At 46.8% G+C, this 26,812-nt stretch overlaps 1 protein-coding gene across 1 annotated transcript; it reads right to left on the bottom strand.

The window, feature by feature from the left end:
* ANP32B (acidic nuclear phosphoprotein 32 family member B) lies at window positions 1-26,812 on the bottom strand. The gene is made up of 7 exons (XM_056117074.1): window positions 26,441-26,812; window positions 16,616-16,765; window positions 12,986-13,108; window positions 7,081-7,270; window positions 3,470-3,594; window positions 1,599-1,665; window positions 1-468 (listed from the first exon to the last, which is right to left on the bottom strand). Exons 1-7 carry the CDS (start codon window positions 26,492-26,494, stop codon window positions 401-403), a joined length of 777 nt encoding a protein of 258 aa, XP_055973049.1. The 5' UTR covers window positions 26,495-26,812; the 3' UTR covers window positions 1-400.

The raw sequence follows: 26,812 nt of genomic DNA, 5'->3' as shown, positions 1-26,812 counted from the left end.
CAAAATGTTAAGATTTTATTTACAAAGCTTTGTTGTTGTACAGAAAGTAAAAATGCTGTTACAATCTCAGTGTAACTGGTAGCCACAGGTGGATGCCTCCCCAGTGACAGCTACCCACGCTACAGCAAGAATCTTACACAAAACCTAACAATGCTTATGACAATTTTGTTGGGATGAAACCCCCAAGCCTGGTTGTGGGTTTCCAAGAGGGACTAAGTGAAGGAAGGCGGAATGTCACAGGAACTATTCTTTGGCTCTTTGGGTATCTGGGTTATCTGGGTGTTTTATTTTTTTTACTTTTTTTTTTTAAATCACAGCTACCATTTTTTTTAACAGCTACCAAATCCATGAGCAGTCCAACCAATACTGAACAGTTTGTTTTTGCAGTTTATTTGGGGTCTTAATCTTCTTCTCCTTCATCATCTGTTTCTCTCTTCCTCTTTTCACCTTTTCCGCTTTCTTCCTCTTCTGCACACAAACACACAACACAAACCTCTTTGAGACAACTGGAAAAGCATACTACCAAAGTTCCCACCACAGCCAGTATTAACAAACTTCTTGATAGTTGGGGGCAAACGATGTAAATTTTCTCATGTACATCATGTGACAGACTGCTAATTTAGAAATAGGCATTAATAGTTCCATGAAGGAGGATGAAAATGCAGAGCAGTGTCTAAAAATCACAGCAAACAAAAAGAAACTCATTTCCTCAATCCGGAGCTGCTGTCTTCCAGATCTTTCTCCTTTTTCTTACTCTTGCTGGCTCCAATGGTGAGACATCAGAAGTCACTGAAACGTGTATGAAGCTCTCTGGAAAGAGCTGGCCTTTTGTTGGTGAGGCCCACTGACAGGCTACTTAGCCTCCTAAGTCTATATCCTTATTGGTCAAGTAGGAACAAGGGCACCAATCCCATACAAGGGTCAGTTTGGATAACTGTACAAAGTTAAGAAGTATTTAGCTTAGAACATGGTAAAACTCAAACTGCAGGAAGCCAGAAACTAATTAGGGGTTTCTTAGACTCTTTCAGTATTTGAAATAACACTTGCCTGACTTGCTCAACTAGTAAAATTTCCTAGTTATTTCAATAAAATAACTAGATTTGTGTTCCATTATATTCCCAGATGCTCCCTGAAAGTAGGGGCAGGCCCCCCTCGCACTGCAGATGCTGAGATAAAGCCACCGGCAGGCCCTGCAGTGCAGCGGGTGCAAGGAAGCTCTCCAAGAGGAAGTGTGGCGAGCACGAAGAGCGTGTGGCTCTCCTGAAAGGGCGCTCTTTCTATATCCAGCAAAAACTACCCGATCATTGAAGATCTTTATTAGTCAAGGAATTCCAAACACCTTACTTGCCGGGCAGTAACCCATATAACGGTGTCTGAAAAACACAGGTGAAACATGGGGACCGAGGTTAGGAGCCCATGCCTGTCCTAGTCTCTGCGTGAATCAGTTGCGGCGGCAATGCCAAGGCTGAAGAGACAGGCGGGATGAAGACCACCAATGAAAAGGACAGTGAATATTCTTCCCTGTGATTTCAGAATTTAAGATCGACATTATCCCTCTCACTGTTTAAAGAGAAATGAAGTGCATGCATTAGACCCACCTTCATCTTCGTCTTCATCTTCATCCTCATCTTCTTCATCTACTTCTCCATCATGAAATTCTTCTTCCTAGTATATGTAAAGCGCATAGTGTTATTTTTACCCAAGTGTGAAGTAAAACTTCAATCCCTACCATCATGAAAACAATCAAAGTAACTCCTTTTTAAAATCATGCATTTTATTTGCCTGATTTTATTTAAAAAATTTTAATGAATCACCGTGAGGTGCAGTTACAGACTTACAAACTTTCGTGCTTACGTTTCGGTCATACAACGATCGAGTACCTATCCCTCCACCAGTGCTTGTTCTCCACCACCAATGTTCCCAGTATCTCTCCCGCTACCCCTCACCCTCCGCCTCTGTGGCAAGCATATTCCCTTTTACTCCCTTTCCTTTTGGGTGTTATGGTTTACAATACAGATATTAGGTGGCCATCATGTTCAGTCTATAGTCTACTGTCAGCACGCATCTCTCATCCTGAGTGGGCCCTCCAAACATCCTTTACTTAGTGGTCCCTCTCTATCTCAGCTGCCTTTCCCCCCAGCATGTGAGGCCGGCTTCGTGGAGCAATCCTCCTGGCCCTTATCTCTACTATCCTTGGGTGTTATTCTCCCATTGTGTAACTTTAAGTTCCACAAATTAGTGCAGTCATTCTGTGTCCCTCTTTCTGACTCATTTCACTTTTGCATGATACTCTCCATGTCAATCCACTTAAATTATTTGCCTGATTTTAGTAATATGATGCAAGTTACAATGAATGCTCAAGAAATTATTTTTTTAAAAAATTGGACCTGGGGACTGGAGCCCGACCCCTCCCCCGCAGGAGTTAAGGAGACTGCCTTGAATATGTCAGAATCCCTGCCATCATATATGGGCCCCTGAGCACATAGCCAGGAGTAGCCTTGAGCACTGTTGGGTGTGCCCTCCCAACGCTATTCCCTTCCCCCTCACCCCCCCCCCAAAAAAACCCTTGAATTTCAAAGCAAGACAGAATAGAGATTTCTATAATCCCCTTATAAAATGCTGGAGTGACAACAGATTAGATAATATCCTTTGCGTGGAAGAGGCCCAGGTTCAATTCCTGGTACACAGGATTGAACCTGGTTTCCTGAGCAAGCAGACACTAAACAACAAGGGTTATTACCCCCCCCCCCATCAATAAAAAAGACAAAATACAACAACCAAAACCCATTTCAGGAGTTTCATTTCACTGACTATATGTGAAATACATTTAATACCCACGAAATACAAATGCTCAGCCTTTTTCACTACAAAGAACATTTCAATTGTTAACCTTTATTTTCACTTTCCTATTTCTATAACTCTCCCTGAAATAAAAATTAAACAACACAGGCCAGAGATATAACTAGTAGCATTCATGAGGGAGAACTGTGTTCCACTTCCAGCTCTACCACAGGGAACAATCTCAAGCAACATGCTGGAACAAACCCTGAGCATCACCAGGTGTGGCAGGGGGGAAAAAAAAAAGCAAAAGCCGTATCAAGCAGAACCAAACAAATGAAGTTACTCTTTTTCCTCCTGTCCTGCTACACATTCAGCTCCTTGGATGGTGGATGAATGCGTTTTCCAAAAACCAGACCACCTGCTGTTTCAGTCGAGGGACCATGTCCTTATTTAACTGTGCAATCCTGTCACAGCCAGCGTATATTACGCTAAATATACAATTCACGCAATGAATGAACTGCACAAGCACCACGGCTAATTTGCATCCAAATAGTCCACTTACTGTTTCTTACATGAGGACAAAGCTCAGTTCATCAGATTCATAATGTGCTGTTCACAAGTACATCGCTTTCTTTAGGACTTGTACACTTTTAGTTATAAATAAGCAGAACAGCAAAGACACACTGACCTCCCCACTGACTTCGTCTTCATCCTCTTCCCCTTCTACGTCTTCATCTTCGTCTTCATCCTCTTCATCATCAAACTCTTCCTCTTCACCATCCTCATCCTCTTCATCCTCCTCATCCTCTCCATCTGAAAGTCCGAAAGGAATTTAATACCCTTGATGTCCTGTGGGCACACCCGGCAAAGCATTGGGAGCCTTGGCTTGGTCCTCCGGATAGATTCTGAGGTAAACAGTGACACTGCAGCTGCCCAGGTTTCCACCCAAGTCCGTAAAACCTGATGTTCCAGAGTCCTGGTGAGGTAGGTGGAAGCCAAAATACTTATGGCAAAGTATTGTGGCTTTGTCTTAAGTATTCGTCGGAACTCCGGACTCCGTGCTGAGGTGATTTCTCTGGGGCTCCTCAGATAGAGTAGGTGTCCCCTCTCCGCCCACTCCAGATGAACCCCTGGTCATCACAAACTTACAGAAGAAAAACCCAGGTACAGGAGTATAGGAATAGGCTCTGAAGACGCCAGGCCACATGGCAGAGGAGTTGGTTCATCCCTTCCCATTCCCCTGCCCCTTCAGGGTCCTGGCTGCCACACCCACAAACTGCTTCCGGGACATATTTAAGTGCACCACCTGCCTTGATCCAGAGACTCACAAATCAATCTCAAAATCGACTAGCTCCCTACAGTAATGTCTCTAGACCCCAATCATTTACATATTTAGAATTCCAGGAGGGCACGGCCACAGAACCTCATATGATATCCATAATAAGCAATCAAAATTATCTAGAATCTGCCTGTGGCAGGCACGCTTGAACGGTGGTGGGAAAATTCGAAATAATGGTGGTGGGACTGGTGTTGATATACTGAATGTAACTGTAATCAAATTAATGTGAACAACCTTTTGAAAACAAAATCTTAAAATAAACAAAATAAAATAAATTTCCATTGTTAAGTCCCCCCGCCCCTGGGCAGTGGCAGGACAGACAAATGCTCAGGGCTTACTCCTGGCTCTGTACTCAGGGATCACTTCGGGCGGGCTCTGGGATCTATGTGCTGTCAGGATTTAAACCCGCGCTGGCTGAGTACAAGGCAAGATCCCAACCCACTGCACTACTGTTCTGTCTCCGTTAAAGTTTCTTTACGATAGAGGCACTACCACAAAGTTCGCTGTCTAAATCAGGAAGCTGGGAGACTCCCTTAACTTCTGGGGAGAAATCAGAAACTTCCTAAGAGGAAGAGAAAGCAGAGGCCAGGAAGTTGGTTCCACAGTGGCTAATTGGCCCGGTGTTATGTGTCCACCGCATGTGGCAAAGCTTCTCGCCTAGCAGTCCCTATTCCTCCAGTCCTGGACCCTCCTGGCCTATTCCCTTTCTCTTCTCTCTGCTTCAGCAGCGCTGACTCAGCCTCAGCGAAAGATCACTTCCTGAGATGAAGCTTCGGAAACAATTTTCGACCTCTGTCCCAAGAAATGCAACATGAATGAATGCTGCCAGAAACACCTCAGTTCCATTCATTACATTCTTAGTTTTTAATTAATTTTGGATGTTCAGAAATCTTGTGATGCTGCCAAATTTTGTGTGACCTTCACAGTTACACAACTCTCAGTTTAAGAAACGCCTAGTTAGGTAACCTTGCCAGACCTCCTATCACCGGGTGCCCTTTCTCCATTACTCTGCTAATTTATAATTTAGTTATGATTATTTATGATTATCCTGAGTAATGATTGTTTAACATTTAGAGAACAGCCCCTTCCCATAGCATTTATGTCTGACACATACATAAGACTCAAACCTTCATTTATGTTTTGGCATCACATCTAATAGTACTCAGACAACTGGGCAGTGCTGGGAACAGAACCCAGGGCTCCTGCATATAAAGCATGAATTCAGTCCATTGTGCCATCTCACAGCCTTCACGTATTTTTCCCCTGATTACTCTTCACCCTCACTATACCATCCTCCAAGAAGTCTACGCATGCCCATTCGACCCTTAGGTGGCAAAAGGAACAATGGTCTTTTGGACTTAAATGAGGACCTGCAAAAAAGGGAATAAGTGACACATTTGGAACAAGATGAAACGTGACTGTGTCTTTATACTATATACTTTATACTCCAACTCTTTTTGTAGTTCCTCAGCCACAACACTGTAAAATGTGTCAGGAGTTCTACAGCCAGGGGCCGGAGCGACAGCACAGCGGGTAGGGCGTTTGCCTTGCATGCGGCCGACCTGGGTTTGATCCCCGGCATCCCATATGGTCCCCCAAGCACCGCCAGGAATAATTCCTGAGGAATAATCCCTGAGCATCGCTGGGTGTGACCCAAAAAGAAAAAAAAAAGAGTTCTACAGCAGAGGGAATGCACTTCCTGAGGGAGGCTGGGGCTTGTTCCTCCAAGCCACACGGTCCCAAACACCAACAAGACAGTTAAACAAGGCTTTGGATGGGCTAGAGAGATAGCACAGTGGGGAGGATGCTTGCCTTGGATGCGGCTGACCTGAGTTCATCCCTGGAATCCCATATTGTTCCCCAGAGCCACCAAGAGTTAACTTCCAAGTGCCGAGTCTGGAGTAAGCCCTGAGCATCGCTGGGGTGTGGGCCCCCCAAGGCAAAGAGCTTTAAATATAGTAACACCACAAATGTACAGTTGTGTTTTTCCTACTCTGATGCAGAACTAATTACTCTGCTTCTACTAAAGCCAGTGCGTTTTCATCATAGGCATCAATCACATAAACAAATACACGAAGGAAGGAGATTTTATGTTGAAAGAACACAAAGATCCCACATGTACGGAGCACCTATTACCAAGTGTCTGGCCCTGTGAATAAAGAAATGAAAGACATCCCCACCTAAGATAATCACAGCCTGGTCCAAAGGGGCAAAAGCATAATGACAAATGCTCCAGAAGAGATAGGTGAGGGACTGATGGAATCTTCTAGAAACCTAATCTAGCCTGCAGGGGAGGAAATGCTTTCTGAACATACTTAGCTGGTAAAGGGAGCAAAGACACAACATAAACATCCTTTTAAGTCAGGAACTCCAAGAACATCAATCATCTGAAGTTCATAATTTGCTAAGGCTGCAAATTCAAGACTTAATGAGCAACTATTTTAGGGGTCGGTGTGGTTGTACAGTGGGTAGGGTGTTTACCTTGGGATGCAGCTGAACTGGGTTTGATTCCCCCGAGCCACTGCCAGGAGTAATTCCTGAGCTCAGAGCCAGGAGCAACCCCTGAGCACTGCTGGGTATAACCCAAAAAAACCGGGGGGGTGGGAGTTGGGAGTGGAGCAACCATTTTAATTATTTGAAAGCTATAATGGCCAACATGGCCGACCCGAGTTCGATTCCTCCGCCCCTCTCGGAGAGCCCGGCAAGCTACCGAGAGTATTCGATATGCCAGACACAGTAACAACAAAGTCTCCAATGGAGACGTTACTGGGCCCGCTCGAGCAAATCGACGATCAACGGGAGGGCCTTTACCTTTACCTTTATAATGGCCCCCAAACTTTAAAATTTTGAGGCGCCAGGTTCCAAACCTAATGGAATGCCTAGATGCACATATTATTTTTCAAGCAAGAACATCAATAGTTTTACTAGAAAGGCGGAAATTAGATTCATTAATTACTCACCCTCATCCTCCTCCTCTTCGTCTGCACCATCCACCTCAGTATCTGAATCAGGAGCTTCTCTATCCTCTCGGTCATAACCATCCAGGTAAGTCAGCTGGGGCAAGAGCTTGAAGACACTCTCTCGGTAGTCATTCAGGTTAGTAATTTCACAGTTAAACAGATCCAGACTTTTGAGACACCCCAACTTTTTCTGAAGAAAAGGTAAAAACACACCTTCTAAATCAAAAGAATATGAGCAATAAACCCGTTTCCTAAAGAGGCAAGAGAGTCTACGTTCTGGTTTTAAATTAGCCTTGTGCTCAATTACTCACTCAGCCTTGAACAAGTAAAAGCAATTCTGATCTGTGCAATGTTTAGTATTAGGCCACTATATTTAACTACTCGTCTCCTCCTGTATCTACCATAAAGAACTATCTTTTTCTGCATCAGTCAAATTTGTTTTAAAACTGAGCATTCACATTCATGTAATCAGATGGCCAGTAAAAACATGCTGAGTCTGAAGCACAGTCTTTAATGCTCCGGGAGTGGTGGTGTGGGGAGGAAATTCAGTCAATCCATCCACTTTCATAATGCTTGAGATTTCTACTTGGGGAAAAGAAGGACAACACTATGAAAAAGACATGTATTCGAGTGTGGCAGTGTGGGTATTGTCCAGCATGTCAGGAATCAATACAGGCTGGGGGAGTAAAGGGAAGCCAGAGACAGTACAGCAGGCAGGGGCGCTGTCACGCATGCAGACAACCTGAACCGTGCTCAGTTCTCAGTATCCTATCCCACACTGTCCCCTGCACACTTCCAGGAGTACTTCCTGAGCGCAGAGCCAGGGGTATCACTGGGTGTGGCCCCAAACACAGAAACAAAATGGAAACAAACAGCTGAGATACTGCTTATAATTATAAAAAATTATGTCAGGAACACTACAATCTTTTCTTTTAATGTTGAGACTGACACCTAAAAGGATTATTTTCTGAAATAAAACTGGTGTTACCATGCCTCGATTTATTTTGAACCCCATTTTTACCCACTTAAAAATCAAAATTTAAAAACTTGAGCAAGCATTTTTCTGAGCAGCCAAAGTAGCTAAGAAAATGCCATTGTATTTTACTCGGATCTTCACTTGATCTTAATACACCAGTGTACCAGTTATAAAGACAGTAAATTAAGGAATTTGGAGGGCGGAGGAGATATAACAAGGAATGACTGCAGAACCTCAGAGGGAGAAGAGGCGGCAGGTCTGTAAAGTGTATAAAGTCAAGTACTCTATAATTTGTTGCTTTTTTGGGTATTATGTCCTGAATACATGTCTGTGTGTATATTTATCTATATCTATATATATCATCATTAGTGTGAACTTATGTTTTTTCTGAAACAGGAAAGGCTTGATATGCTCTAAGGAAGAAGCACTTCTATTGTCCATTTGTCCATAAAGTTACAAATACTAATTTTGCTTCACGAAGTCTTGATGCTTCACTGGGAAAACTGTTTCAACATTCCCAAGGACCTGGGAAGAAATGCCCATTTCTTTCTGTTTTTGTAAAGTGAGTTCTGTTGGAACACAGCCACACCCATTTGTTTATGTACTATGTATAGCTTTGTGCAAACTACAATGGCAAAGCTGAGTAGTGGAGACAGATTAAATGGCCTAAGGGATCTGGGTATAGTCAGTCTCTTTAAGAGAAAGTTGCTGATCCCTGCACTTTACAGAATTCTCATCTTCCTGACCAAAGAAATTCCCACACTCATTTTACTCTGAGTAGTTCTAGGAAACACCAAGCCAGGCAAAGAATACAGAGCAAAGTTATGGCAACAGGCAGAGGTTGAAAACGTAAACAATGACCCTAGACTATGGCTCCAATAATGTGCTTGGGTAATTCAATCCTGAGTTCTTAAGAAAGCTGTTCCACAGCCCTTCTCGTTTTATCAGAGAGCTGTTTTTACATCAAGGTTCCCTACTGGGCATGCCCTGAGGTCCAGGAAGACAACTCAGTGGTTCACTCTGCAAGCATCAGGGCTGGAGATCCAACCTCAGCACCAGAGCCCCAGGTGTACCACCAAGTATATCCTGGAGCACTGCAGGACCTGAGTAGCTGCACCCTTTTCCCAGACCCTAAGACCAATCTATTCACGGTTATTCCCAGTTGGATGATAAATAACCACACCCAGATAAATAACTTGCATACCTAGAACTCTCTTCACAGAATGGCTCGTTTTATGCCCGCTAAAACACAACCACAAGTACATTTAGGCAGCTTTTCCAAAAAGGCCGTCTAAAAATTCTCCAAAGGCGGGGCTGGAGCTATAATAGCACAGCGGGTAGGGCGTTTGCCTTGCACGCGGCCAAGCCGGGTTTGATTCCCAGCATCCCATATGGTCCCCTGAGCACCGCCAGGGGTAATTCCTGAGCGCAGAGCCAGGAGTAACCCCTGTGCATTGCCGGGTGTGACCCAAAAGGCAAAATTAAAAAAAGTCTTCAAAGGGATTAGCCACCTCCCTTTCAAAAGGTTTTCCTTAAAAAAGGACACACAAACTTGGAGATGCCACCTGTTCTTTACTAATGCTTTACAGTGCCCCTGGCCTGGCACACAGGGTTTCCCAGCCTCCCATTTCTGAAACTGCATCTGGTGGGTATTCAGCAACTTCCTGAGAGCGGGCTCATTAATGACAACTGGAGTACGTCTAAACACTATACCAGGAAACGAAGAGCAAATTAACAAAATTCCAACTAACTGCAGTATTTTTAAATGGCATACAGTTTAAAATTGTGCTTTAAGACCCAAAACACTATACAGATTATTCAGAATCTCAATGTAATGTGTTAATACTGCTTCAGACAAAAAAACAAAACAAAACAAACCACCACAAATCTTCCGTACCAGAAAACTTGGTCTAAAACTAACAGGCTAGCCATAATAAACATTAAACATTTTATTAACAATAATTTTGCTTGCCTTCTTAGAATTTAGAAGGGCTTTGGGGGATGATTTGGATGGCCCAGGTCGCTTAAAAAAGGTGTCCAAGGAAGTTTGAATTGATGCCTTCTTTGTCTCTCGATTAATGTCCCTGTAGCAAGCAGAGGCATTCACAATCATTGCATTGGCTGTAAGAACTGGGCTCAAAGTAGACGGTGTTCAAAATGTATGTGGTTAATGAGGATGAGCATGGTGTTTTTCCCCACTGAAAATACTTTCAGATGTCAAAATGAACCCAACCTTCCCCCACTAAACCTTCATCTTCTCTGCTACAATTTCTGCTTATTCCAAGTTATATAACTCTTTGAGCCCAACTAGCACCCCCAGAAATCTGAATAGTGAATAAAAGCGAGTGGTGGGCATTCTGGCTTTTCTAAACAGCCCTGTGCACAAGGCACTCCGACTGCCCCTTGGTAGCCAAGTGTGTGTGACTCTGGACAAGGGACTCAGTCTCTCCCAAGCCTCAGCCTCCTCCTGCATAAAAGTTCTCCCTACTATGTAGAAATAGTTCTTGAGGATCACATATATTAAACATCCACTACTGCCTACAGTATTTCACTGACAGGCCCTCCAAAAATAGCAAGCACAACTAGACTTTCTCATTCTTCCTGGGGACCAGAGACTATCACAGCCTCCAAACGGCCCTCACACATTAATAGCCTGGTCAGGACAACCCTAACAGACATAGCCCACACAGCATCCTCTTCTTGTTTCTGGGACGGTCTGTAAAAGACTCTGGTTACCGCAAAAAAAAAAGGCAAAAGCCAGTGATCTAAGCAAAGAAAGGTGCTCGAGGACACTCTGTACTACTGGGGGAAAATGGGTTCCTATGTGTGGTGAAGTTGAATCTAGCCTGTCCTCACAAGACAAACAAAAGTCAAACTTAGATGTCTGATTGGGAAACTTGGTAGTGATTTGATTTTGTATTCTTGCTAACAAGAATGGTGGAGTGTGGGCTGGAACAACAGTATGGTGGGTAGGTCCTTGCCTTACAAACATCCAATCGGAGTTCAATCCCCAGCATCTACCCCACATGGTATCCTGTGCCCCAAACCACAAGTGCAGAGCCATGAGTAAGCCCAGAGCACTGCCGGATGTAGTCCAAAAATTAATGAAGGTCAAATTTGAGTCCCTTCTCTATTGCTTATCCTGCAGTTTAGAAATGATGTTTTCTAGGGGCTAGAGATAGCACAGCAGGTAGGGCACTTGCCTTGCACATGGCTGACCCGGGTTTGATCCCCATCATTCCAAATGGCCCCCTGAGCACTGCCAAGAATAGTTCCTGACTGCAGAGCTGGGAATAACCCCTGAGCATCACCAGGTCTGACCTTCCACCCCCCACACCAAAGCAAGCAAGCAAAAAAATGTTTTCTAAACACAATCTCCTCATTGCTAAAGAACACATATTCTCAGGACTGGATGGGACGGGGGTTGTGTATAGCTAACCCACACCCACGGTCATTCTCTCTTCACTAGACTGGGAGGATACAGTAAGCAAATGTTAACGTTCTGGAATGTGGCCAAATTTGGCAAATATTTGCTCAACATTGGAATTGGAGATTGGAGAAAAAGACTAGAATTAGTAAAATTTAGGAAGTCTCACACCTGTTTGGATATACCACTAACAAAAGGGGCAAAAGTACAGGCCCCCAATTTTATCAGAAATATGAATTAAGTATGGTCCACCTTAATATAAAAATGAAGGGATTTGGCTAAGGTAATTATACAGACACTGAGACGGAACTTCAATTATTAGGAAGGAAGCGAACCTATTAATTCTGGAAAAAAAAAAAAGCCTTCCACCTTCATTAAAATAGATCACAAATCTGCATCTTCCCAAGCTGTAATGAAAATACGAGTATTTTTAAAACTTTAGGGTGCTAAGGATCCCAAAAGATAGCTCCTATCTGCTATCTAACCACTCCCCATCAATGTTTGCCAATCAAATAAGGGTGACTTTTACCAAAACATTGATATAAACCAAGTCTGAATTCAATTGGCCTTATTAAAATGGATTCTATCTCCATGCCACATTTATAGAACGTTGTATTGGAGAATTATATTGTTTAACAAAATTAAATTGATAGATCTCTCTAAAGGGCAATCAGCAGAGTAGCCTAGGGCTCTGCCCCACACCCACATTAGCCTATGCATGGACAAGCTCTTTTCCGGCTGCTCAGAACTTATGTGGCCTGGACCAATACAGTTTTCCTTAAAACAAATTAAGAAGAGTCCCTTATTTTTAGAACTCCTAAGCGAGGTGGGTGCAGCAGGATTACTTTGGTCCCTGCTTCATGAGAGGAAACTGAGGCCCAGAGAGAAGAAGCATTTTGACCAAGGTCACACAGCCCACCCAAGTCTATAACCCAACTGGACTACAACTTTCCAAAGCTCACCATACCACCTTTGGGGATTCCCAGGTAAAAAGTACACAGCAGTGACCCAGCTAAAGCACAAGAGCAGCCACTTACACAGAAACCCCCCAAACTTGCTGATGCTGCCCTTACAGCATTCCATTTTCAGTTCAGATATGCCACTCAATGAAAATAGCCTCTTCTCTAAAATGCACATGTGAGAAAAGAGCCTAGCTAACCTAGGGAAATAGATTCAAGGTAATATTTAAGTAGCTACAGTCAACCTATCAATTTTAAAAAGTATAAAAAGATTCTCTTAAAGGAAGCTGTCACACTATCACACAGAGAGCACAGCCACAAGGACACAATTGAGCTTACACTAAAATATAAAAACATTGGCTAGGGATGTGGCTTAGTGGTTGTGTGTCTGCCTTTCATGTTAGGCCCTGGGTTCAATCTCTAGCACCAGCAAAATAGGGGAAAGCATTAAAAAAAATCATTGTCAGTCACTGCCCTTACAAAAAAGAAATATGAAAATGAACATGACCAAAACCTCTTGGTTTCAAATTTTCAATTACTTACCAAAGGCTCCAAGGTGCTGATATCTTTCAGTTTATTTCCACTCAAGTTTAGATGTGTAAGATTTGGAAGATTTTCTGCTAGCATGTCCAGACCTCCAAAGACTCTATTTTCACTCAGCTCAAGCTGTAAGAATAAAAGAGAGACACAAACATCACCCAGGCAGCACAAATAGCAAATGTTTATCAAGATCAAATTATAGCTGGGCATACATATTCATCTTGTTTAGGCCCAAACTGATAGTTTTTAAATTCCATCAACACTATGGAAGAGATGGGATGAGAACTGTGTTGACGCCCCCCACCATTCTGGGGCCACACCCAGGAGTGCTCAGGGGTCACTCCTGCTGGTGCTCAGGTGGTGTATGTTACCAGGGATGGAACCAGGGTTAGCCAAGTGAGTAGCAGCTCTCTGCCCCAAGAGAGCTGTGCTTTCTTTTTTTTTTTCTTTTTTATTAGTGAAACGACATGAGGTACAGTTGTAGATTTACAAATTTTTGTGCTTGGATCTCGGTCATACCACGATCAAATACCCATCCCTCCGCCAGTGCCCATTTTCCACCACCAGGATAATATCCCTCCCCCCCATCCTCCCATCCCCCCCTGCCACCGTGGCAGGGCATTCCCCCCTGTTCTCTCTCTCCTCCTGGGCGCTGTGATCAGCCAAAGAGGCATTGAGTGGTGAACATGTTCAGTCCAGTCTACTTTCAACCTGCATCTCCCCTCCTGGGAGGATCCTCCAAACACCCTCCACTTGGTGTTCCCCTTTCTATCTGAATTGTTCTTTCCCCTAGGATACCCAGCTGGCCGAGCTGTGCTTTCTTAACTAACTAATCATAACAGTTTGCTAGAGAACTGGCCTCTAACATCACTGAACACATGTCCTAACCTAAAAAGTAGGTCAGAGCAGATTAAAATTCTTTGAATCGTTTAATACTCCATACTTGCCAGGAAGGGTAAATGGCCCATGCATTCTAAAGCAGTTTATTCTGCATGCCAAGCAAAGCTTGAAATATGTCCACAGAACCTAATCTGGTTCTGTACAGTACCAACATATGAAAGTCACTGGAGAATGTTATTTCAAAGGTGTGTGTGTATGTGTGTTGGAGGGTAGTCTCTGGAAAAGAAGTGGAGCAATAACTTCAGGATTGATGAAACCTAGTCCCCTGAGGCCACGTCGTGTATAAACCTGGCACTAGCCTTTATAAGAACCTGCTCTAATTTCTTAGCTGCACGTCAAGTAGCAGAGCAAGTGTGCGCCAATGAAGAAAAGAGTCTTAAATCAAGAATGTTCGAACCCTAAGAGTAAAGAAACCGGAGCCTGGATAGTTCAAACTATCTAATTCAGACTTTATTCTGCAGTTGAGAAAACTTGGGCAACAGTGGCTGGTTTCAATTCTCTATTTTAAGAGGCAACAACAATAGTAACCAAGTCTATGTAACCCTTACAGTGCTTAAATACTAGGCACTGTTTGAAGCACAATTTATAAACCCACGGAATCTCACAATAATCCTATGGGCTAAAGTAGAATTTTTAACCCCATTTGGATGAGGAAAATGAACTGAAGTGACTATGCCACTTGCTCCAGATGACACAGCTGTTACAAAGGTAAGTCTATGATCTGATGCCAGACCAGCTAGACTCTGCAGTCCAGGCAGCTCCACTATTCTAGTTTTTTGGCATGCAATTAAAATAATCCATGATGCAGAATAGAACTCAAAAAAGATTATATATATATTTATGGAAAGAATTTATTCAAAAAGCAAAAAGCAACAAAGGGGCCAAGGGTGTGTTTCAGTGGCAGCACATACACACACTGCAAATTTGTGCAATCTCCAACACACACACACACACACACACTGCAAAAACATCACTGCTGAGATGCTGTACAAATACTTCAGAAGGGGAGAGAGAGGGGAGAGAGGAGAGAGATGACAGAGGAAAGAGGAGAGAGACAGAGAGATCGAAGAATCAAGTACACATTTGGGTTCAATCCTACCACTGTGAGGTTCCCTGAGCATCCCACGAGTTAGCTGAGACAGAGCAAGGGGTGTTCTTGGAGCACTACCGGGTGTGGACCAAAACCCCAAAATTCAGAAGGAGGAAAATCCTTAATGGGCCAGAACAATGCCTTGCATGGAGCCCAGAACTGGATTCCCAAAACCACGTGTTCCTCTGGGCTCTGAGTGAGAAATTGTCCCTAAGAACAACCAGGTGTGACCCAATTAGTGAGAGGGAAAAAAAAAAAGGAAAGAAGCAGGGTCACCTAGCAGTGCTCAGGTCTTACTCCTGATTCTCTGCACTTAGGGATCACTCCTGGGCAGGTCATGGGTAAATCAAGTATCCTACCGGCTGCTGTACCATCAGCCCCAAATATTTAATTCAGAAAAAATTGCACACTTCAAGTTTTTCCTTTCAATGGCATGTTCCACTGAAGTAGTTACTGTCTGTTTATAAACAACTTTATAATCAAAGACAAGTATTAACTGACATTTTAGCAATCAAAATAAAGAGGCCACTTTTTTTTGCTCAGACTTTCACACATGAGATATACACATCTGTCACCATCTTTCAACAGCTTTGCCATCTGTTTCTGTTATCTCAGAGAAGTATTTGCCTCCTGGAAAGATAACATGCCCTTTGCCAATCCTGGGGACTCTAGTTAGGCCGGGGGTGGGGGGGTTGGAGGAAGGCAAAGTAGGAGCACTGGGGCAATTAGAAGGTACTTTCTGGTGTTTTTTTTTCTGATTGGGGGCAGTATACCAATTAAATCTGGGAACCTCAGTCTTTAAGATAACAAGGTTACCAAAACAGAGGTATAGTTAATCCCAAATGAAATCAGTACATGATTTCAGAAAATTGTGACATTCATGATAAAATTTTTGCAGAATCTCTGGGTGGGGCGCATCCTCCCAAAGCACTTCGGGTTTTAAATATACTTTTTGTGTAATTAAAAAAATTTTTTTAATACCCTCCCCCCAGCAATATGACTAGATGCCTATATAATAGCCTGCCTACCCTTTGATTAAGTATGATTACAGGGCTGGAGAGAATACAGGAAGGCACTAGCCTTGCTTGCACGCAGTCAACCCTGATTCAATCCCCAGCACCACAGGGTCTCCTGAGCACGATAAGGAGTGCTCCCAAGAACTGCTGGGTGTGTCCTCACCTAAACAAAGATTCAAGTTAAGTTCCCAAGCAAAGGGAAACAGTGGAGAATTTGGCAGTGACTACATAACCTTTCCTATGTAATAAAAATGGTACTGAGTGAGTACATATAAGATACAGATTCTAGGGGCTGAGGAAACAGTACTACCAGGTATGGTCCAGAAACCACAAGAATCATCTATGAGCATCCAACATGGGTAATTTCCAAACATCACAGTAATCCTACACGGTCATTCAGCATTCACCAGTTTACAGGGGAGGAAATTGTATCTTTGGGAGATAAACTAGGCCTGTAGAGAGATCACCCTGTAGGGAACTGACAGAACCGGAATTCAGCCCCAGATCTGCCCAGTACTGAAGGCCACGTGGTTTGTTATACTAAAAATGCTTCCTCACTGGTTTTAAAACTGTATATTCTTCTCTTCCCATCCCAGGATAATTCTCTTCGGCTGTTACAGCACTTACCTTTTTCAATTTAGGTAGTTTGGGGAGATCTGAAACTGAACTCAAGCATACGTTTATTAAACTGAGTAACTCTAAATTCACAAATTCATCCGTCAAGCCCTCAATTTTTCCATCTTTTGATTTGCAATTGTCCAAGACAAGTTCTCGAACCTGTGGATAACAAAACAAAAAAGGTGCAAAATCTTAATAACACAGAAAACAAAGTAAAATTCCAATCATAAATACATAAGAAAAAAACTGTATCAAGTTAACTTCTAGACACAGATCAGTTATAAAATGAAAAACGATTAAGCCTTAGAATATATGGATGGAATGGACCCAAATTATATCTAAACACAAGTGTACAAACTATATTCTCTCTGTTCCTTCTGTCATCCATTTGAAGTGGCTTCATCTACTTACAAATGTCAAGTAAAGGGACTGGAGAGCTAGAGTTCAGTGGGCTGAAACAGATTCTTTGGATGCATGAGATTCTGGTTCACTCCCTGGTTCCCCTGAACCCTGCTATTGGGGCCCTAGGCACTGCTGGGTGTGGTTCAAATTCAAAACAACCGAGGGGTAAACATACTCCTTTCCTTCAAACTGAGTCAGCCTTCAAAGGTCAGGATATGGATGCAAGGAAAACTTTTTTAAATTAAGATCATTAAGACTAGCAATAGATTTCTTCTGCACCACACATTTCTGATTTCAGTAGTCTTCACTAGTATTTCCACACTAGGAATCAATCTCAAGATGCAATAGGTTTTGGGGCTGGACCGATAGCACAGCGGGTAGGGTGACTGCCTTGCAGACGGCCAATCCGGGTTCGATTCCCAGCATCCCATATGGTCCCCTAGCACACCACCAGGAGTAATTTCTGAGTGAAGAGCCAAGAGTAACCCCTTTGCATCGCCGGGTGTGACCCCAAAAGCACACACACAAAAAAAGATGCAATATGTTTTAATTGAAAACAAGCATGAGGGGCCAGAAAAATAGTACTGGGGAAGGAAGTTAGGGCATTTGGTCTTGCATCCTAGATAGATCCCTGGATAGACCTCCAGCACAGCATTTTTATTGTTTTGGGGCCCCACCTGGCAATGCTCAAGGGGTGCCAGGGATCAAACCCAGGTCAGCTGTGTACAAACAAGGCAAGCACGCTAACTGCTGTACCACTGCTCTGACCCCCAACACAGAATTTGGACCCCCAAAAACAGATTTAGGTTGTATGTGAGGAAAATTTTTAGGGAATCTAGGCAAAAGAACATTAATTATTTTCAGGGCACAAAATCTCCTTTTGTGGCACCAAAATTCAAAATTCGCCTTTAGACTGGGGAAGGGATACTGGGTCACACCAGACAGTCCTTGTGGTTTCAAGGATCAAACTGGGGTTGATCTCATGCAAGCTCAGTGTGTTACCTCCTGCATAAACTCTGGCCCCTACTGAAGATTCTACAGTCATTATTTAACAGTCTACTGTATAGATTGGGCTGGAGCGATATCACACCAGGCAGGTAGGGCGTTTGCCTTGCGCGCGCCCAGCCGGCCGAGCCAGGTTCAATTCCTCCGCCCCTCTTGGAGAGCCCAGCAAGCTACCTGTATTCGATATGCCAAACACAATAACAAGTCTCACAATGGAGACGTTCCTGGGCCCGCTCGAGCAAGTCAATGAACAACAGGAGGACAGCGCTACAGTGCGATGCTACTGTATAGATTGCGTGACTAGGAAACTTGGCGTTTTAATAACATGGCTGATCAACTTATAGTGACGTAAATTAGCTTTAACTATCAGAGACATTTGTACAGAGCAGCTGTCAATATTTAGCAGCATGAATTAAGCATGTTTGTGGGAAGATGCTGATCCTTCTAAAATGAGATTAGGAGTGAGTAATGTCTTCATCCTCCCATATAAATTTCGAGAACATTACCCTAGTAATTGCTGTCATTTATGAGGAACTTACTCATTCTTTGTATCACGTACCTATCTCCCATTTATTTACAGAAGAGTAAACAGATGTAGAACCAATGGTACCTACAACACCACAACCTTATCTTACCCACTTCTTTTGTTTTTGGACCACAGCTGACGATGCTCGGGGATCATATGGGAATGTGGGGTATCAAACCGGTGCAAGGAAAGCACCTTAGCCGGCTGGACTCTCTCTCTGGCCCCTTCTCATCTTACCCCCTCTTCTTAGGACTTCTCACTACTCTGTGTCCACCGCTTTTTCAAAAGCCCTGGCTAGGGAAGCACAGATTTCTTACACCCTTTGCTGCTTCCTTTCCTACTGGAATAGGACCCTGGAGACGTCTAGAAACTTGAGATCAGCTGAGCTCCCCTCACTCTGGAGACATACGCCTAGGATCAAATCCTGGCCCTACCACTTAACCTGTGTGTTACCAAGTCACCTCACCTGTGCCTTAGTCTCCTATCTGCAAAATAGGGGCATCCCAGAGTATCAAGGAGTTGCTTAGAGCAGCACATGAACGTAGCAAATGCTGAAGGGGTAACTTCTGGCAGAAGGGAGTAGAGGAACAATGAGCATTTTTACGTTTACTTCTATCCAAATTTTACAAGCATGCATTGGTACTAGGGGGGCCAGGGTGCGAGAGTGAGCCCAGAGCAGTGAGCACACCTTCCCCATGCAGAAGGCCCTTCCACATACACGGTGCTCCCAGAACCCCTGTGCACAGGCCAGATGTAGTGCTTGAGCTAATACTGGCTTCACTCGGTCCCAAAAGCCACCCACCCCAAGACCAATAAAAAGACGAACTGCCATTGCCCAGCCCATGTGTTGTTTTACATGACAGTGAATACCCACTGGGTAGTCTCCCGAACTACATCAGACACAGAATCTTACAGCATGACACTGACACTTGTACGCCAAAGGCCAAGTGAGAAGGAATTGAAAGACTTAGCCTGCTGCCATTAAGACATTGTAACTTGAAGATCACTGGGTCAAAACACCTGTTGGACATTTCTTCCAACTTAGGGCTTGCTCTTCCAGCCATGCTCTCCTTGAACATGCATCTCATGTCTTTTTGCTTTTGTCATTCCAGGAGAAGCCTGTGTTCTCTTGAATACAGACTTTCTTTCCTTCTCTTCCCTCATACCTAAGTCGAAATAAAAACTACCTTGCTTCACTACATAATGATTAAAGAATTACACTTTGACCAGTTATCAAAAACCTTACAGTATTGGGGGCCAGAGATAGCACAGGAATATTAAAAAATAAGGATCCCTCTTATAATTACTGAACACACATTATCCATGACCATTTCCCTATTTTATTTTTTTAATTTTTTACTTTTTATTACCATTTTTCTATTTTAAACACATTTAATGGCTGAAGAAATTATCTGAAATGACATCTTCTAATGCCACAAAAAATTATCTTCCAATATATTTGACTTGATTTTGTGATCTATCCTGACATAAAGAAATTCTAGCTATTTGAATTTATTATCTTTTTCCTGCTGTTTACCCAGGTAAGGGAAAAAAAATCTAAAGGGCCAGAGACATAATACAGCTTCCCTTGCATATGATCCACCGGGCTCCCTCCCTGGTATCCCACACGGTTCCCAAGCACTGCCAGGTGTGGCACCAGGGCCAAAATAAATAAAACACCTCAAAGAAACACTGAAGACCAACCAAATCACACTGAATCTCTACTCCTCCCCTCCAACCACAAAATAAGCCAAAAATAAACAGAAAATTATGCGTGTGTATATAAGAAGAAAAAGTTGCACAACTACAGTAATAAGCTATTCTTGCTGGAGGCGAGGCAGCTCTTCCCATGGCAAAGGCAAGGAGGGATACCGGTATAGGTGAGTTTATAATTAAGTGGGAAAGCAGAAAGTTTAGGGACAGCTCACAAGAGACTTTTCATTTTCTCCTTGAGGAGACAACAGAATTTACTGGGATGAGTAGGGCAGAGGACTGCTTGGCTCTGTGCAGAAGACATGCCTCTTCTCCAGAAGGGCTGGGATAAAGAAATGCACTGCCCTCAGAACGGAGCCCCAGCCAACAGCCACAGCAGAAAGCAGAGGAAGGAAGGGTCCGGCCGAGGAAGACATCCAGGAAAGCCAGCCATCTAGCCCTCCAGCCCATTAACATGCTCAACTGGCCCCTGGTGGAAAGGTCTGGAGTCAGGTGGTAGGGGTGTCTCAACTCTCCTCTCCCACATCCTTCCTGAGTGAAGGAATGCAGAAACCTTACAAAGAAAAGACTGAACTGTGGAATAGGGTGCACATAGAAAGGGGGAAGGGGAAAGTTAAGCAGGCATTTGAGTGTGAGCACAGCTGTCTCAGGGTGCCCCTGGGCCCAAGAGACTGAGCGAGCCTTCTGCTTGAAGAAAGCTTTTAGTCTTGGGGGACAAATCCACAGTTCATTTCTCATTTTCCGATAAACGAGCTCCTTTTCCAACACGAATTTAAAATAAAAATCTAAAAACCGAAAGCCTGTTTGTTTTGGGGGGCCACACCCAACAGAGTTGGGGGCTACTCCTGGCTCTGCATTCAGGCATCACTCCTGGTTGGGCTCAGGGACCGCATGGGATGCTGGGGATCAAGCCCGGATCAGCCGCACGCAAGGGTAAGTACGCTGTCCTTAATTAATTAATCTTAATTAATAGAGTGTCCTGTATTATCACTCTGGCCCTCTACGCTATTTCTTTTCAAAGGAAAGATTAAGCCCCCATCACAACATAGCTCAAAAGGGAGAGCACATGCGGAGGATGGTGGTTCCATATGTTAAGGCACAGGAAAAGGGGAGCAGGCCTTGTACACAAAAAGCACCACTCGGATCATGTGGTCCCAAAACAAACAAACAAAAAACCTACTTTACCAAGGGCTGGAGTGATAGCACAGCGGGTAGGGTGTTTGCCTTGCACTCAGCCAGCCAACCCGGGTTTGATTCCCAGCGTCCCATATGGTCCCCTGAGCACGGCCAGTAGTAACTGCTGAGTGCATGAACCAGGAGTAACCTGTGCATCGCTGGGTGTGACCCAACAAGGAAAAAAAAACCACACCCAAAAACCTACCTTACCAGAGGTTTGTCTTAAGAGCAGAAAGGGCATATGGAGGAATTAAAGATAATTTTTTGAGTCAGTACATGAATTCAAAAAGCAGGTAATGCATGATGGTGGTGACATAGGAATATTTAAAAAGAAAAACACCTGGGGCTGGAGCCTACGCCACATGCGACTGAGCCCAGCTGGATCCCAGCACTACATATGAGCCCCACCAGGAAAGACCCCTGAGCAGAGGCAGGAGAAAGTCAGAATTCAGCAGTGGTGTAGCCCAGCCCCTTTCCCTCAAAGAACTTCCACTATCCTTTGTCAATCCCTATCCTTCTCAGTAGACCAATGAGCAAACCTCACACCCTATTTTCTTTCTTTTTGGGTCACACCCAGAAATGCTCAGGAATTACTCCTGGCCGTGCTGGGGGACCATAGGGGCTGCTGGGGATCAAACCCGGGTTGGCCGCATGCAAGGAAACACCTACCTGCTGGACTATCGCTCTGGTCCCGCACCCTACTATTATTTAAAAGTTCTCCGAAGTGCTTAGGTGACAGAACTTGTTGGCATGAGGGGAACATCCACATCTTATTGGTGGGTAGGAAAAGACAGGAACTATTTCGAAAATCGATTTGGCAGAATTTCCATTTAAATACTTTCTCCTCCCCCCACCCTCCCTAGTGGTGCTGGGAGCCACCAGGGGTATACCAAGAGGTAATTATAGGTTCACCTGATGCCAAGGAAGAAAATGCAGCACTTCATATAAAGTGCTCTACCACTAAATAAAATTATTCTGCCCCCTTCAGGATTTATGGCAGTAAAAGTCACCGGGGCTGGTCAAATTATGTTCTACACAGTTATTATCAACAAGGGTATAAAATAGGCACAAAAAGATGTTTGCTATTTGCATGCCTGTCTATAACAAGATAGTACTCATAATCTGAGTTTAGAAAAAAAATCATTCTGCCTGAAATATTAGGATGTTTAAGTATATGATGGGCCTGTATGTGTAGGTTTTTTTACTCTAATTCTAGTATTTCTGTTATCTGTCACTTTGATGAAAATTATTGTTATTTTGGCTTTTGGGTCAACCCCCAGTGATACTGTGGGGTTACTCCTGGCTCTGCACTCAAGGGACCATAACGGGATACCAGGAATCCGGGGCCAGCGCATACAAGGCCCTGCCCACTATACTATCGCTCTGGCCCTGAAAAATTTAATGCAACCAGTTGCTATGTGATCAATTAAAAACCTAAAAAAAAAAAAAATTTAAAAAAATTAAAAAAAAAACACTATAAACCTAAGCGCAAAAGTTGAGAAAAAAACTTTAAGATTTAAGTTAAACAAATCTTTCCTGGTGGTGCTGGGGAGATGGCACCTCAAGTTGGTCATTCAGAGTATGCAGCCTACCGGCTGTACTATCATTTCAGCCTCTAAAAGAAAAAAAAATTATTTTCCCAGTAAAGTTGGACTAAGATTCCTCCATGGAACATATATGTCCAGCATATACAGTCCAAAAATGTTTCAATAGATTATGTATCACACCAACTGCCTGGCTTTCTAATGAACAACAAAAATCAGAGCTAATTACTACCCAGGCCAGTAGCTCCTAGATAAGGAGTTAATGAGATGCTCAAACGTCCATGCAATCAGAGTCCAGCATAAGGAACAACAGGTCATTTCCCCCAATTCTGGAAAGCAATAAAGTCTGATGAGTAGCAAAGTAAGCCACTGGCATCAGTCCCCCCTCACCCACTGCTGAAAGCAGCATCCGTTTCTCTGTGTAAGTGGTATGTTCAAGCACCATTTTATTCTCAATGAAGCAGACTGTACAATGCATTAAACACTCCCTACTTTTCTTGAGGCTCACAAGGGCAGAGCTCTTGAACCCCGTAAGCCACACACTGTACTTTCTCAGGCCCATAAAGTGTCCATTATTCAACATTATTTTTAAAATGACAGATTAAAGAAATTTTTCCCCCACCATGACAACATTCCTCTCATGGAAAAATGGAATTCAATTAAGTATTTCTTCACCAGCCTTCCCCTTAGGGAGATGAGCATTATCTGTGTTTATTAAGAAATAAAGATTTAAATATACTGTAAACTAAACCTATGAAAGACCCATGTGCTCCCCCCTCTTTTGGAGTTTTGGGACCACACCCTGCAGCTGGTGCTAGGGGACCACGTGGCGCCAGGGATCCATCCCCCTGGGCGGCCTCCATGCAAAGCACGTGCTCAGAGCCCATGGAAGCTCCCCCAAAGTTAAGGCAGCCAGGGTCTTCCTCAAACTCCAAGAAAACAAAAGACCATAAAACATGCAGCAAAAATTCACCAGGCCTTAATAAAGGTCTGACCATGCTCCCTACTTGACACCTGGGGAGGGGGCAACAGAAGAACCCTCTGTGCTCAGGCTCTCCCTCCATGGTTCACCAGCGCATTCAACACCGCAAGGGGGGCCGGAGCGACGGTACTGCCGATAGGGCATTTGCCTTCCACGAGATCGATCCGTTTCGATCCCCAGCATTCCATACGGCGTGTCCCCCCCCCCCCCCCCGGCCCCAGCAGCATCAGGAGTAATCCCTGAGTGCAGAGCCAGAAGTAACCTTTGAGCATTTCTGATGTGACCCAAAAAGCAAAATCAACCCCCCCAAAAAAATACCCCAGCAGGGATCCGCCCTGTTTCCCCCAAAGGACCCGCTGCCTCCTGGGGCCCAGGGGCCCCGTGCAGTGGCCTACCAGCAGCCACGTGAGCGACTTTGGCTTTTTGAAAGCGGCATCTTAGGGCTCTTTCTTTGGCCTTTTTTATTCTGTGCCCTGCACTGCATTTACCTTTTTAACGTCCTTCAAAATCTTCAACCCACCTCCACCCTCACCCCGTGAGAAGCACTTCAATTTTAGGTCGCATCCTCCTGACTCCACTAAGCCCGTTTCTTGGGAGAATGGGCAGTGTGCGTCCTCTGGATCCTCCCCTCCTACCCCCATCACCGCCCCCACCCCCCAGCCCCGTCGCCGCCGCAGACCCGGGCAGCAGCGCCGCGTCCCGGGGGGTGCTGTACCTGCGAGCGGCCGCGCGCCTCCCGAGCGGCGCCGCGTGTTCGCTCCGACGTGCACACAAAAAGCCCGGGGGAGCGGGAACCGCACACCTCCCCCCCCCGCCCCCCCCCTCCAGGAGGTCAAAATTCTGGGTCCCGAGGTACCGAACCCGTGGGCCGGTGCCCCACGCCCCCGCGCAGCCAGGGTCGGGGTGCAAGCTCCCGGGGCGGGGGCGCGGCGTGCAGGTCCTAGCACGTGGCCGACACAAAATGTCTGACCGCCAGGGGATGAATGGGTGGGGGTGGGGGGGGCCGGCCTGGGGTGCCCGGGCAACCTGGAAGGCGGCCCCGGGCGCCCGACGACACGCTCAGGACGGCCACGCGGTGGGGGGCCACGCCGGGTCGGAAACGCTGCGGGTCGCCCGCCGAAGCCCCCCCCAACCCCCCCACACACACGAGTCCGCAACTTAATTCCGCGGCCACCTGACGGCACGCGACTGGCCCGGGGCCGGGCTGGCCATGGCCACTCACCCGGGCGGGCAACGCGGAGCCCGTCGGGCCGCGCCAGGCGGCGGGAAAGGAGAAGGCGGCGACTCTTAAAGGGCCGCCGCGCCGCAGCACGTGCGCCGCCCAGGGCCGCCCGCCCGCCCGCCCGCCAGGCCGGCCCCGCGCGGAAGCGGCCGCCCGCGTCGCCCTTTTAAGCCGGGCCGGGCCGCGCCGCGCCCGCGGGCCCGCGCTCCTGAGGCGGCGGAGGGAGACGCACGCGCGCCCGCCCGCCCGCCAACATGGCGCTGCGTCGCGGGGCTGAGGCGCGCCGGGGCCGGGCCGGGCCGGGCCAGCCGGCCCCGCGCTGCCCGCTTGCGCAGGAGCCCGGCCGCAGGGACGCGGGGTCCGACCGGGCCGGGCGCGGGAGGCGGCGGCGGGGCCAGGCCGCGCGGGGCCCGCGTGGGGGGAGACGGATGGCGGCCGCGGCGGCGGCGTGTGGGGGAGGGAGGGAGGGAGAAAGTTGTATTTTTAGGCTTGAAAAATGGCGGGAAGCGCGTCCTTTTTTCAAACTTGGCCTCGGGAGGGGCGGCGGTTGCGCCACCTCCGCCGCCCGGGCTCGCCCCTCCCCCGCCCCGGCCGCGCCCGCCCCGAGACCCCCCGGCTCTCCGCGGGGGGCTACGTCCTCCCCGACCCCCTCGCTCTCCGCAGTCCCCCAGCTCGGAAATATTATTTCAAGGGGGAAAAAAAAAAAGAGAAAAAAGCCGGTGCGCGTTTTGGCGCCCGCCGGGGCCCGACCCGCCGCCCGCGCGGAGCCGACCCGAGGCGCGCGGAGCTCGGCGCCGAGCGAGCCCCCCCCCCCCCGGCCAGGCCCGGCCCGGCCCGGCCCGGCCCAGCCCGGCCCGGCCGCGCATCCCCGGCAAACATGGCTCCCGGCGTTACACAACCCCGCGCCGCGCCCGCCGCTCGGGGCAGCCCCGCGGCCCGCCGCGCCGCGCCAACTTGGCCGCCCGCCGCCCCCCACCCCCACCCCCGCGCTCCCGGCCGCCGCCACCGCCGGCCCCGGGACGGCCGCGGGGGCCAAAGAGTTAATCCCGCGCGCTCGCTCCCCCCTCCGCGCCCGCTTTTCCCCGCCCGCCGTCCCCGTCCGAGCCCGCGAGCCGCGCCGTGCCCCGCGCCGGGGGCCGGGGGCGCCGGGCCCCCCGCAGGTGGCCACCATGACATGCAAGTCACCCGAGGGGCGCGGGCGCCGGCGGCGGCGGCGACCCCCGAGCGGCGGCGAGGCGGGGGGGGCGGTCGGCGCTCCGCTTACCGCGGCCGGGGTCCGGTTCCGCAGCTCCAGGTGGATCCTCCTCTTCATGTCCATGGTGCCCTCGTCCCCCCCTCTCCCAACTAACTTTCGGCGGCGGGGGCGGAGGGGCCGGCGCGGCCCGGCCGGCGCAGCGAGAGCCGGCGGCGGCGGCGCGGGGCGCGGGGGTCGCGCGCGCGGGGCTGGCGGCGGCGGCGGCGGCGGCGCGGTCCCGGGCGGGCGGAGCGGAGCCCCCGGAGCCAAGTTACTCGCGGGAGCGGAGAGAAACCATGGAGGGAAAAGGAAGGGGGCAGGAGCGCGGCGCCGGCTCTCTACTGCCGCCCCCGGCCGCGGGCCCGCACTGCGCCCGACGCGGCGACGCGGCGAGGCGGGCGG

The sequence above is a fragment of the Sorex fumeus genome, unplaced genomic scaffold (assembly GCF_029834395.1).
Source record: "Sorex fumeus unplaced genomic scaffold, SorFum_2.1 ptg000034l, whole genome shotgun sequence".
Taxonomy (NCBI): domain Eukaryota; kingdom Metazoa; phylum Chordata; class Mammalia; order Eulipotyphla; family Soricidae; genus Sorex; species Sorex fumeus.
This window is presented reverse-complemented; position numbering and strand designations above follow the sequence as displayed.